This window comes from Cetorhinus maximus, chromosome 8, assembly GCF_964194155.1.
Source record: "Cetorhinus maximus chromosome 8, sCetMax3.hap1.1, whole genome shotgun sequence".
Lineage (NCBI taxonomy): Eukaryota > Metazoa > Chordata > Chondrichthyes > Lamniformes > Cetorhinidae > Cetorhinus > Cetorhinus maximus.
In genome coordinates, this window is record NC_135886.1 from 101045359 (window position 1) to 101059143 (window position 13785).

Below are 13785 nucleotides of genomic sequence, written 5' to 3' on the forward strand. Positions count from 1 at the left end.
TTAGGAAAGACTATTAAGGGAACCATGGCAATTAAATGGATTTGATTGTTACGATCTTGGTCGAGACCAGTAACCTATTTTTTGAAGGAAAGAAGAAACCCAAAATTCCAGTTATTTACTGAAAGAATGAAGCCACAAGTTTCCACGGTTTTAAAAAAAGCTTTTTACTATGCAAGAGTCAAAAAAAGTAAATACTAAATATTATCTTGGGTAAGCACTCTACAACCTAGAATAAGCATAAGTTAAATATGAATTAACAGGTAAATTGGGTCAATTATAAACTATAAATAACAGGTTATAAATGACACCAAATGACAGGTACAACTAAGACCGATCTTCCGAATTGGCTTGGCAGTCCACTCAGCATGTTTGTCATCAATCTCAGTCACAATGTCCTTGAAAGTTCTACCTTCCTTATAAAGAATTTCAGCTGGTCTTCTTCTAGGATTTAGCCTGATCTCCAGTTAACCGCAGCACACAAACAATTTGAGTTCCAAGGGCACAGTCTTTGCCAAAAATGCCACACATCTGCTGAACCTCCTCAACTCTGCTAATAGCACTTTGGATGGCACAGATCCACTAATGTTATATTCAGTACAGAAACAGCCACAGCAACTGTATATTTGCCTATTCTCAGGTTCTTAATCTAGCCTCTATCTCTTTGAATCTGCCTCTACTGTATTACTGGGATCATCATCATCTGAGCTCTGAGGTCTCTGTGCCCTTGTATATATTTCACCCGGTTTTAATCTCCCCAGGTGTTTTGGTTTCCAATCTCAGCTTCAGTCTCAGTTTCCTTAGAAACTGAGAGGGTCAGTTTCCTGTCTCAGTTTCCCTTTTTTAGTTAGAGTCTGCCTCAAAAAATACAAGCTTTGAAATCATGGATTGCATCACAAAATATAGGTCAGCCATGATTTAATTGAATAGAGCAACAGGCTTGAGGGGCTGAATGGCCCAATCTTGTTCCTATGTTCATTCCAACATTGCTGTTATCCATTATTCTTATTCATGCTAAGCATTCGTTGCCTTGGTTTTCTCATGCCACTGCATCACTGGGTTAGCATCCTCCTACTAGTTTCCACAGAGAAATAGGAATGGATGGGATGTTTGCCAGAGATGACTTACTTGCATTTCTTCATGTGGCAGATGGTTGTTATGCAAATTAACAGTGTTGAGCTACCATAGCAAAATCTCTTCAGATCAATCTGGGATCTTGCCAGATCCTGTGAGTTCTGGAAATCCATCACTGTCTCTAATGTTTCCTCCTTTGCCTATTGCACCAAATGCATTCATCCTGGGGCTGTGCAGGTTTGCCACCCCATGTTGGCAACCCATATTCTCTTTCTTCAGATTCTTTGCAGCAGTGCTTCAAGCATCTGAAAATCCAGACAGAATTTTCTTTATCTCCTGTACACAAAGGTACAGCCCGGCCATTCGGTATATAGTTGGATGGGGCCCCCTAACTCTACTTCCAAGGTATAAATGGCTGCTTAGCACTTTGAAAAACGCAGCGCATGATCAATAATATGTGTACCTCATTGAATGATCAATAGTGCAGTCATTATATCTCCCAGTGGATCACAGCCAACTCAATAACCATATGTGTACTGTTATGATCCGGTTAGGGATCAGTAATTTTTGTTCTAAAGTAGATGAAATTTGAAATCCTAAGAGATTAAAGCTCCAAGATTCTACAGTTGTAATCAGCCAGAAGATTTTTTTTTACTATATAAAACTGAAGAATGTAGACAATCAATAATATCTAGTTTATACTCAAACATACAGGATTAACATGAGGGAAACATGAATTAACAGGCAAACCATGGTCAAACATACCACAAACTGTGCATTAAGTGGCAGGCACAACCAAGACAGATCCCACAAATTTTCTCAGCAACCCAACCAATATCAGTGATCACTGTGTGTCACAAAAAATCTTTAAAATTCTGTCTTGCTCACGTGGGATTTCAACTTCTCCCTTGAGGGCATAGCTTTTGGTTTTTGTCAACAGCAGCTTGAATTCAGCCTGGAAGCCTTCTTGCTTTTACTGCCTGCAATGAGTTGGCAGACAACTGGACTCCAGCTCACATTGCTCCCACTGCTCACCTCCCAACTGCTCAATCACTTCACCCAAGACTGCGACTCACTGGGTCAACAAGACTACAACCCAGCATCATAACCACCTGCATGATCCCAACTCTCTCGCTGTACTGAACAAACAACTGTATGACCCTCCTTCAGAGCCACACAGGCTCGAAACGTTAGCTCTGTCTCCCTCTCCACACATCTGCCAGACCTGCTGAGTTTTTCCAGCATTTTCTGTTTTTGTTTCAGATTTCCAGCATCCACAGTATTTTGTTTTTATTTTGGGAAATCTAGGGACACTTTTAATATTCACCTTGGCAGCGACAAACTCATCCCAAGAAACACATTTTTAAAAATCAGCAAAATAGTGAGTTTATGCTCATGTTTAGCAGCATTTCATTTAGCCTTGAAGCCACAGCAAAAGGCATTTATAGTGTTTAAAGGCAAGCAAGGGCCCGTGATTAACTACTGGTTTGTGCTCAGCTTTGTTTTATTTATTGGTTCACAGGCTGTGGGTGTCACTGGCTGGGCCAGCATTTATTGCCCATCCCTAATTGCCCTTGAGAAGGTGGTGATCAGCTGCCATCTTGAACCGCTGCAGTCCATGTGGTGTAGGTACACCCACGGCGCTGTTAGGGAGGGAGTTCCAGGATTTTGACCCAGCGACAGCAAAGGAACGGCGATATATTTCCAAGTCAGGATGGTGAGTGACTTGGAGGGGAGCTTCCAGGTGGTGGTGTTCCCATGTGCCTGCTGCCCTTGTCCTTCTAGGTAACAAAGCTGGCAGGTTTGGGAGTGTGGACATGAGGTGGGGACAGGGCCAGGATTAACTGCGAGACCATCCCGCGGTTGAATAGTCCACAATTTCTGCAGTGTCTAGACTCACACCTGAATGACATAGTGCAGCCTTAGGATTCAACTCCAGCAAAAAAAAGACAACACCTTGGAGCAGAGAGGATCAGAATTACAATAAAACCATGCACCTTCCGAAACAAAAACGGAGCCATTTCAGCTTTAAATGCAGAAGCCTGGTGTAGACTGTGCATCCAGCTCACTCTGAAAGGGTGCGGTGTGGAGTGAGCACAGACTGTGCACCAGCTCCGCTCATCATGTCCCGGTGCAGTATCTGGATTGGCGTCTTATTGTTTGAACTTTTAACAGGGGGCTCCCTTTTAGCCGAAACTGTATGGGACCCGAAAGCAGCAGGGCGGACCAATAACGAGAGCCAGCAGTGGAATCCGGTCACCTCGAAACAGCCGGAGTCCACAGCCATCCAATCGGTCTGGAGCCGAGGGCAGGAGGGCAATCAGAGTACATTCACGGACGGACTGAAGATCTTCTCCCTGGACTACCACCACGTCCAAGTCCCTTTTGAAATAACACTATGGATCATGTTAGCATCGCTGGCCAAAATAGGTAAGAATACGGCGAAACCTCCCTCTCGCCCGTTGTGTGCCGAACCTTTCAGTCTGTCCTTAGTAGAACCGGTCAGATTATAAATGTGTCCGCTTCCTTGGCCAATTTCCCCATCTTGCGTACCAAAGGAGCGATTACTCGGGATTCGGGAACCTGGCAGCTTTACCTGACTTTTGTAGATGAATATACACCGGATCCTGTTGTTACAGGACGTGGTCAAAGCTCCCTCCTCGCTTTGATTTAAATCCGAGTGCTGTCCCCTATGTCTGCCCAATATCACTACTTTTGCATGCACATCGTTCAAATCTACATATTGACTGATTTCCCATATTAAATATGTACAGCAGTTTAATGATGTGTCTTTGTCTGGGAGCTCGCAACTAGTTTAGCTGTAAGTACAGCAGTCATTTCAGGGAATCGTTTATTTCTTGTTTGGCACCTTCAACAGAGAAAATAAAAACTGTATTTTCTTTGAAGAAAACAGTTATTCTTCCAATCCATGAGTTCTGATTTCGGGATTTATCTCAGTGAGGGGATAGATTTGTTTAGAATGCAGAACAGATTCAAATTCTCTCTTTTATCAACATAGGTTTTCAAACTGGAGTTTCCAGACCCTCTGGGTTTCAGGAAGGTAGTGTGTGTGTGTGTGTGTGTGTGTGGTGGGGGGTGGTGGGGCTGGGGGGGTGATTTTCTGTACGCCAGCCATCACCTTTCTCTGTTTGTTGTCTTGCTTGCATTTTAATTCTGGACCAATAAGGTATGTTTTCTGCAACGATCACAGTTTTCATGGGGATAGCTGGCACTGTCTTTCAAAAGTTAGCATGGGGTACTTGGGGTAGGGCTTGGAAGTGTGTCAATATTTGTAAAACACTCCCCACCCCCTCCTCCCATACAAGCAACAATTGAGGAATTATTAATTTATAATATTTGAATTGTGTGTTGAATTCCAAATTTGCTGAGTGCGGATGAGTTTAAATAGTGTCAGTGTGACACATAAGAGTGCTACATTAATTAACATATCAAACAGCACAGATATAGGCCATTCAGCCCACAGTGCCTGTGCCAGCTCTTGGAAAGAGCTGTCCAATTATTTTCACTCAGCTGCCCTTGCCCCCAGCACTAGTTATTTTGATTTTCAAGTATATGTCAAATTCCCTTTTTAAAATAATTATTCATTAAGAATAAAATAATTTAATGATCCATGCAGCACATGGCTATTGCCTAAACTCAAAGGTTTGAATATTGTCAGCGGAGCTAGTGGAAGATGTTTAGCAACAACCGATGCCTGTAATTGCATTCATTTAGTTAAGGCTGCTCTTTGCAATTCAGTAGAGATGAAGTAACCATGCATTAATGAGCAGATAGTTGTCTAAATTGGAATGGACGAGCAAAACCCATAATATAAATCTTTGTTGTCACTTGCTGCTGCACTTTCTGGATCGTGTTATGAAGATAAATCTAGTTTCTGTCGTGACAAGAAAATACCAATAACTCTTTTAATAAATAATAAAGTAATAGAAATATCCAACTGTCCACTTTCTTTTATTATTGGAATATTATAATTACAAAATAAATTCAGACTGTAAATAGCTTGTCGTTATTGTTACTGGAGGCCGAAGCAAAGTAAGACCAGGCATAGGCCTTTCAGCCCATCGAGCCAGCTCCACCATTTCATTAGCTCTGGCATCTCTTATTTTTTCCTGACTCTGTTTCTGTACCTATCTCTGTAATGTCATCCAGCCCTTCAGCCCTCCAGGATATCTGCACCCCTCTATTCCTGGTCTCTTAAGCATCCCTAATTTTAATTACTCCCCCATTGATGGCCATGCCTTCAGTTGCCTAGGCCCCAGGACCTGGAATACTCTCCCTACACCTCTCCGCTTCTCTACCTTACTTTCTCCCTTTAGGACATGACTTAAAACCTAGCTCTTTCGCCTCCTGATCTAATACCTCACATGGTTACATGTTTTATAATGCTTCTGTGAAGCACCTTGGGATGTTTTATAACATTAATGATGCTATATAAATAGAAGTTTTTGATGTTGTTTTAATCAGAAATTCCTGCTGTTCCTCCATATACCTTAATCCCTTGTCTTAACTTCCTTTTTAGGAACCTCAATTCATTCTGCACACATGACCTGCTGAGACTTTGCGCTCCACATTCTCACAATTGTTTGTGCGGTGGCATTTTTTACTGGATTAATTTTTAATCTCTTTGGTTTTTGCCTGTCATTCATCACATCCGCTGCTGCATCTTTAAATAATAATCAGTTCCAACATAATTAAATATTTATGATGCATTCTTTTGGAGTTGGGTTAAGGTCTTCACCTTCAGTTTATGATTTTGCACCTTCAGCTGATGCTTAAATGAATATCTAATACCTGGCAGAAGCAGATACCAGGACTTTTCTTGTTTTCCAAAACATCCAATATTTTTGCACTGTGAGCTGATTTGTTGAAATATTGCTTCAAGATAACCATGAAGTTGTTTGGGGTAAAAATTGCTAAGCTTTAGAAAAGTATAATTGACAATTTCTTAGCCACATCACTTGGATGAAACAGCAGTCTGCTTCCTTCATGTTGGTTTTGGCTCATTTGGCACCTGGGTGTCCTCGGGCTGGCATGGACAAGATAGGCCGAATGGCCTCCTTCTGTGCTGTAACTTTTCTACGGTTCTCTGGCTCTATGGGTTGCACTCTTGCCTCTGAATCTGAAAGCTGTGGATTCAAGTCCCAGTCCAGAGGCTAGCCTAGGCTGATGCTCTAGTAAACTACTGAGGGAGCTGTCCTGCCTTTCAGGTGAGATGCTAACTAAACCCCTTCTGCCCCATCAGCTGCATATGGAAAAAAAAATCCTTATGGCATGATATCAAAGAACAGCAGGATATTCTCCAGGTACCCTGGGCAATGTTTATTGCACAAACAGATTATATGGTCATTATCTCATTGCTATTTGTGGGACATTCCCGTGCTCAAACTGGCTGCCATGTTTCCATGTTACAACAGTGACTACACTTCACTTGGTTGTAAAGTGCTTTGGGAAGTCATGAGGTAGTGAGCGGTGCTGTAAAAATGGAAGTTATTTCCTTGCTTTGGATGAACACTTCCTCCAGCATATTCAATGAGAAACAGCAGCTTTGGTTTCATCTTTTATTTCTTCACAGTCTTCCAACATGATTGTCCTGAGCACCATCCCAAGATTGATGATGAAATAGCAATGAGCAAAAAAGGGGGTTTTGTGCCTTTTATAATGCTCCAATTTCCTGTGTGTAGGCGAGGTTAACTCATTGAGCTCACACCATTTGGCTGTTAGACTGCTGCTGGACTGCCTGAACCATCAGCTTGATAAGAAATTTCAACTATGAGCCAATAAAGTTGCGTAAAATGTAACAGATGAGCCTTTAATGACATTTACTTTGTTACAGCTCCGAGTAATTCCAGCATTGCATTGTAATTTTGAGCTGGTGGCTTTGGCCTTTCATACGTCCAATTTTAGGCATTTAAGAAAACTGCAGTATAATGTCCAGATACAAATTTTGGTAGCAGGCATGCTTACACCTAGTGAACTGGAATTCCTTTCAGTTAGGATAAGGTGCACAGCGCTTGTTCTGTTTGGACATATGTTAACAGCTTAAGAGAAAGCCGGCACATCTGTGCAACATTGAGGGAGTGCTGCACTGTTGGAGGTGCTGCTTTTTGGATAAGACTCAAGCCAAGATCCTGTCTGCCCACTCAAGTGGATGTAAAGGATGGAAATGTATTCAAAGAGTAAGGGAGTTCTCCTCAGCGGCCTGGTCAACATTTATCCCTCAACCAAGAACTGAAACAGATTATCTGGTGGTTATCTCATTGCTGTTTGTGAAAGTTGGCTTTGTGAGTTGCCATAATTGCTAATGAGGGCAGTGGAGGAGGTAGGAGGATTCAGGAATGGAAATATTCAAATACAGCAAGAAAAATGTCAAGGCTCTGGAACAGCGCAACGCTTTGAGTAAAAAATACACAGAGTGGATCAGAAAGAAACAAAGACATTTTAAAAAGGTATTAGGGCATTAGTGACCAAGGTGACATCAGTGAAAAATAGAAAAAAAGCTAAAACTGAAGACTCAGTGTCCGAATGTGCGAAACATTCACAACAAAACAGGTGAATTAATAGTGCAGATAGAAATTAATGCTTTTAATCTAATAGCCTTACGGAGATATGGTTGCAAAGTGACCAAGGCATGGAACTAAATATTCCAGAATAACAAATATAGTCCCTCCATTCAAGAAGGGAGGGAGGCAGAAAACAGGAAACTATAGGTCAGTTAGCTTGACGTCTGACCTGGGGAAGGTGTTAGAGATGATGATTAAAGAGGTTATATCTGGGCACTGAGAAAAGTTCAAGGTAATAGGGAGGAGTCAGCATGGTTTTATGAAAGGTAAGTCATGGTTAACCAATTTATTTGAGTTCTTTGAAGGAGTAACATTTGCGGTGGATAAAGGGGAGCCTGTAGACATACTGTACTTGGATTTCCAGAAGACATTTGATAAGGTGCCATATCAAAGATTATTGCAGAAGTCGGGACTTACTTTCAAAGCCTTGCTCACATCGTGGACATCTGAGGGGCAGAAGATGCTGGAGCCCGAAAGCAATGGGACCCTGGAGGAATGTCCATCGCTTGCTGAGTGTATTCTCAGGGACATGGTTACACCGTGAAGCAGCTCACTGCAGGTGGAAAATCACCGTTGACGGTCTGCTTTGGGACTTCAGTGTCTTGGCCATGGTCTGTTACAGATGATCGTCGAGGGGGTGGAGAGGAAGGTCCAGCTGGGTTTGGGAGAGGAAGATGTACTGGGGGTTGGGAGAGGGAGGCCTAGGTTCAACTGGGAGAAGAAGGTGTGTTGCGGGGGGTTGAGGTTGGGAGGGGGGGAACGAAGGTGTCAGGGGGGTGAAGTTGGGGGGGCAAAGGTGTCGGGGGGTGAGGTTGGGAGAGGGAATAAAGGTGTCGATGGGTGAAGTTGGGAGAACGGAGGGAGTATGGTGGTAACGGGGGAGAGTATGGCAACTGGGGAGGTAGGCGTAAGGAGGGAGGAAGGTGTAAGGGACGGAATCCGGAGGGGCGCAGAATTCTGAATAGGAGAAGGAGTCTGGTGGGAGGAAGGAGTCTGGTAGGCGGAAGGAGTCCGGGGGGAAGAAGGAGTCTGGGGGAAGGAAGAAATCCGGAGAGGGGAAAGGGTAAGCGTGGAGGAAGAAGTAAGTTTGGAGGAAGGAGTCAGGGTAGGAAGGAGGAAGGCTGGAGGGAGAAATAAGGGTGTAGGAAGGAGCCAGGAAATGGGAAGGAGTAAGGAGGGGAAGGAGTTCAGTCGAGGGAGGAGATGGGGGGGCGGGGGAGTTCAAAGGGGGGGAAGGAGTTCTGAGGGGGGAAGAAGGGAAGGAGTCCAGAGGTGGGATGACCAGGTGAACAAACAAGGGAGGGGCCTGTAGAGTCAATGACTGCCTCCTGTGGAGTGGAATGAGGGTGGGCATGGTAGGAAAGAATGGTGAGAATGACAGAGGGCAGTGAGGTGGTAGAGTGGGATGGTGAGGGTGTGGCGGAATCGGTAAAATGGACGGTGAGGGTGGTTGGTGGGGACTCAGAGACAGACATGGATTCTGGGAATGGGAAGGAGGAGATTGGGGAGGTGAATGTGGATGGGGGTGGGATTTTTGGGAAGGTAGGGAATGTGCATGTTCACCTGGACATCCCCAAAAGAGAAGGGTTGTGGCTGATAGGTCACAGGGGGTAGATGGAAGATGATGCCGGGGGGGTCAGCAGTGATGGGGGAAAGGACATGAGCAACTCGAGAGGGGAAAGGACGGAGGAACCTAAAGAAGAATGTTAAACACACCATGCTTGAAAATCCAAAAATGAATGGAGACTCATGGTGGGCGGGGACAGGTGCTGCATGGGAGTGCGATCAGTGGGTGGGCGGAGACGCAGGACAACTGAAAGAGAAGCCCAGCAGGCAGCACTGAAAATGTTCGGGACATTGAGATGAGTGTGATGGAGGAAGGATCTGCCTGCGTGGGAGAGTGCTTGCACGAGGCTCTGAAAGGCCATGAACTGCTAATGGGGGGGGGGTGGTGGCGTGCAGGGGGATGATTCACAAAACCTGTAAATGAAACTGAAAGACACCATCACGCATTATTCAGTGAAAGTGAATATATTTTCGGATTATAAAGTGCAACCAACTATGATTGGAAGTTCATAATTTTTCTAGGCTTCACACTTATAGGTGCTGCCCTGACATCCGCAGCTGGGGTAGAGGCAGCCTGTGCAATGTTTGGGCCTGTTGCCCCTGATGACTTTGACATGGGTCCTCTGCAGAGCCGAGGCCTTGGGGGCCCCAGCTTGCTTTGGCTGTCCTCCTGTGGGCCACCTGCTCCCTCTGCAGTGACAGAGGACGATGTTGAGGAGGTCACAGGCAAAGGGACCTCAGAGGAGCAGATAGCCTCTGAGATTCCTGAGTGAATGACCCAGGGGTGTCCAGCTGCTGCTGTTCTTCCCTACAGGTTCCCGAGGGCCCCGGCCTGACTCCTTGAGGGGAAGGAGCACTTGGAGGGATGTCGAGGTGCCCCATTTCAATCTTGCGATGCTACTGCAGGAACTCACCCCTGGCTCCCGCGATGGAGTGCAGGTCTGCGTGCATCTTCACGTTCTGCTGGACCAGGATCTCCATGGCGTCTGCCATCCTTCCCATGGAGACCTCCATACGTGCACATGTGGGCACCACTTCATCAGAGAGCAAGCGGATGCACTACTCTGACCTGTGTGCCGCTCTGTTGAGAGCAACAGCTCTGCGTGATGTTTCCCCGCCTTCTGCTGACTCTCCATGATGAGTTGGAAGGCCAAGTCTAGAGGTTTGTCATCTGACTCAGACCTCATAGATGCTCTTCCCCAGCAGTCCTCCGAGTGCCGGGGAGCTCGGCTGAAGTTGCCTCCTCCTGCTGCGGACACATGTCCGTGCGGTGACCACCAGATTGCGAACCCAAGCCTGCTCTATATCTAGGTCCCGCCGAGGGTGTGGGTAAGTGCGGCGATGGGTCTTCCAGGCTGCCTATTTCCAGCTATTCGATGGAGGAGGTGTCTTCTTGGCTGGATGTGAGGACCTGGATGGAGCTGAGGGACTGGCTGGCTGAGGGTGTCAGTCACTTGGTAGAGCTCCCTGTGAACCAAAGTAGAGATAATTAGTGCTTGGCAGCAGAGCCCAAAGCATGAGAGGGAGCACTCACAGTTGCATTGGGAGAGGGATGATGTGGTTCAGGATCCTCAGGTGGGTGCTCGCCACCAACATCACCATCGCCAAAGGCACGGTCCACGTCCTCACCAGTCAGCGCAATGGCACACTCCTCAAAGTGAATGAGGGGCCTAATGTCGGCCACTCCACCCCTGGCCTGGGATCTCTCCCTGTCGATGTGAGCCAGCTTCTCCTGCATGAAAACAGATGGAGAGAGTGTGAGCAGGACACATGGCACTGCGTGGAATGTTTGTGTGGTGAGCGGAGCCATGGACGGGATGAGGACGCGAGCTCCAAAGGATATGAGCCTGATGGAGATGTGAGGGTGTGTGTGAGAGTTAGTGGTGTTGTCCCTTGAGCTGTGAGATCCCAGTGGATATGTGATGGGTTTGTGAGTGTGTGAGTTGTGGGTGATGAGAAAAGCAACTTACCCTGGCAGAACGGATGAGGCCATTCATCCTGTAGTGGCACTGGGTAGCTGTCCTCTTTTGCAGGGCATTGTCGCTGACCACCGCTGCCACCGCCTCCCATGCTGGATTGGTGACGTTGCTTGTTGGCCTTCACCCAGAGCGGGAGTAGAGGACATTACGGTGAGCCTCCAAGGTGTCCAAAAGGCGTTCGAGGGACGCATCACTGGATCGGGCAGGCTGTGATCTTTTGCCTTTCGGGGCCATGTCTTCTGTGCAGCAATCCTGGGCTGGAAGCACTGAGAGGTGTGCACGTGGCTGCACTTTAAATATAGAACGCAGCATGAAGAAGCAACAAGGTGATGATGTGGTGGGCGAATGAGAGCCCGCCCACCATCGAAACAGCATGTTTCCCGGTAGTGCACAATTAATGAGGCGGGTTTGGGATAATATGGTGTGAAAAGCGGCCTTTGTGACCAGCGGATGAATGTTCTTATTCGCACCCATTGCCGCACTTAGTGCAAATCTCAGATGATTCTGCCCATAGAATCCATTTGGATGGAACTAAAAAACAACAAGGGGCAGAAAACACTGATGGGAGCAATTTTTGGCCCTGTAAACAGAGTCCTGTTTTACTTTCACAATAGATCTTTTTTTAAACATGTCATTTGAACATGTGTCATCCTCATTAAAGCCATTAACCACTTTTCTAACGGAAATATTATACAAACCTGCTGTCTCAATGAAGTTAACTGTAACTGTTAAATAAATTCTCTAAGTTTAACTCTAATATTATTGTTTAGGTATATAATTGGTCATTAATATATTGATATTAAATATTCCACATACTCTAAAACTGTCACAGACACTCTAAAAATGGACACCAAGGCTTTCAACTTAAAATGTCAGTGACAGAGCTATCAATTCTCAGTGGATCACCCTAATGGATTGGCTGTGTTTGCTCTAAATGAAAACTGGGGAGAGTATTTGATGCAAGCTCTTGCTGACGTAATCGATTGAAGGAAATGAAGTTTAAATGCTGCAACATTAGTTTGTAGGTTTCTGTAGGGTTTCTGTGGACAATGTTTTGTAAAGATTTCGATGTCTCTGTTGATAATAACCCACCGCCACTACCGATACCCTGCCCCCAACCCTTTTGCTCAAGCATAAGTATTCCATTATGGTCAAACAATAAAACAACATAAGACATTTCTTAATTCATTATGAATGTAAAATTGCGAACTTTTAATATATTAAAATGATGGCACCAGAAAGCATGTCTTAAAGGAATTAATACTTACATGTTTGTTTTTTGGTGCAATCTTTAGCATTTTTGTCAGCAATATGTAGAGCCTGCTTTACTGAGATTTACTCATTGCTTGTAGTGCATCTAACACCAGTACAATTCTCCCATGTAAAATGTATGGAGGTGAGCATATGCGAATGATAAACAATAGATGGCACGATGCTAGGATCTTTAATGTGCTTAATTGCTCAGTGAGTCAAGTTTTAATTAACACTTTCACACGGACTCAAAATGCTAACTGTGTTCCTCTCCGCAGATACTGTCAGACCTGCTGAGTTTTTCTAGGTATTTTTATTTTTGTTTTGGACTTCCAGCATCCGCAGTTTTTTTGCTTTTATCTTAGTATTTAATTGACACTTCTTTGTCCTGATGCTTCTGGCGATGTGTACCATGATCCCTGCCACTTTTCATGGATATAAATGTTATTGTATTCCAACAGAATCAGGTGCATTAGGGCTGTGTGCCAGTCTGGGCAACCGCACTGCTTCATTCCATCAATAATATATTGCAGTAGCAGAAAGTGACATTAAGTCCGAGTTCACTCAGCACTAAAACAGTATTCATAAAAAGGGTTGTGTTGGAATGTTATGATAGTTTATGAGTGGTTCTGGTTTTCATTTTATTATAGGATATAGAGACACTGGAGAAAGTACAAGTTTACAAGAATGATACCACAAAAGGGACATTATATCTGACAGGAAGGATTGAAAGAGCAGGGGCTTTTTTGCCTTAGAAATTGGAGACTGAACGGTGAGCTGATAGAGGTCATGAAGATTATGAAATGGTTTGATAGAGGAGACTAAGAAAAGATGTTTCCACTTGTGGGCAAGGCCAGGACAAGGGGCCATCAATGTAAGATAGTCTGTAAAATACATAATAAGGAATTCAAGAGAAACTCTTTTCCCAGATAAGGATTAAAGCTTATGACAACTAAGGAGTAAGTTGAGGAAAAAAGCATAGTTGCATGCAAGGAGAAGGTAGAAAATCACATGAGGGAGAAAGGAATAGAGGGATATGTTGATGGAGTGAGATGATGAGGGGTAGGAGGAGGCCCATGTGCAGCATAAACATTGGCACAGATAGTTGGGCCGAATTGCCTGTTACTTTGCTGTACACTCAATGTATTTCTACATTTAGTCCTGTGCTGAGGTTGCATTGCAGACACTTTCTGCTCCTCTTTATAAACATTAGATGATCAGGTAGATCAGAGAAGCTAACTTCTGTGCATTGCTATAAAATGGATGTAACTGGTTCCTACGTTTTTTTAAAATGAGGGAACAGTATCAGTTGAGAGGTTAGGGATATTTCTCCCCTA

At 44.6% G+C, this 13785-nt stretch overlaps 1 protein-coding gene across 1 annotated transcript in view; it reads left to right on the top strand.

Annotated features, from left to right (window-relative positions):
* Window positions 1–3050: 3050 nt before the first annotated feature.
* LOC144683842 (sodium/hydrogen exchanger 2-like) overlaps window positions 3051–13785 on the top strand; it is a 197766-nt gene continuing 187031 nt past the window's right edge. Inside the window, exon 1 of the mRNA XM_078547326.1 lies at window positions 3051–3501. Coding sequence (XP_078403452.1) covers window positions 3195–3501 — 307 coding nt within the window. The 5' untranslated portion in view covers window positions 3051–3194. The remainder of the gene's footprint in view (window positions 3502–13785) is intronic.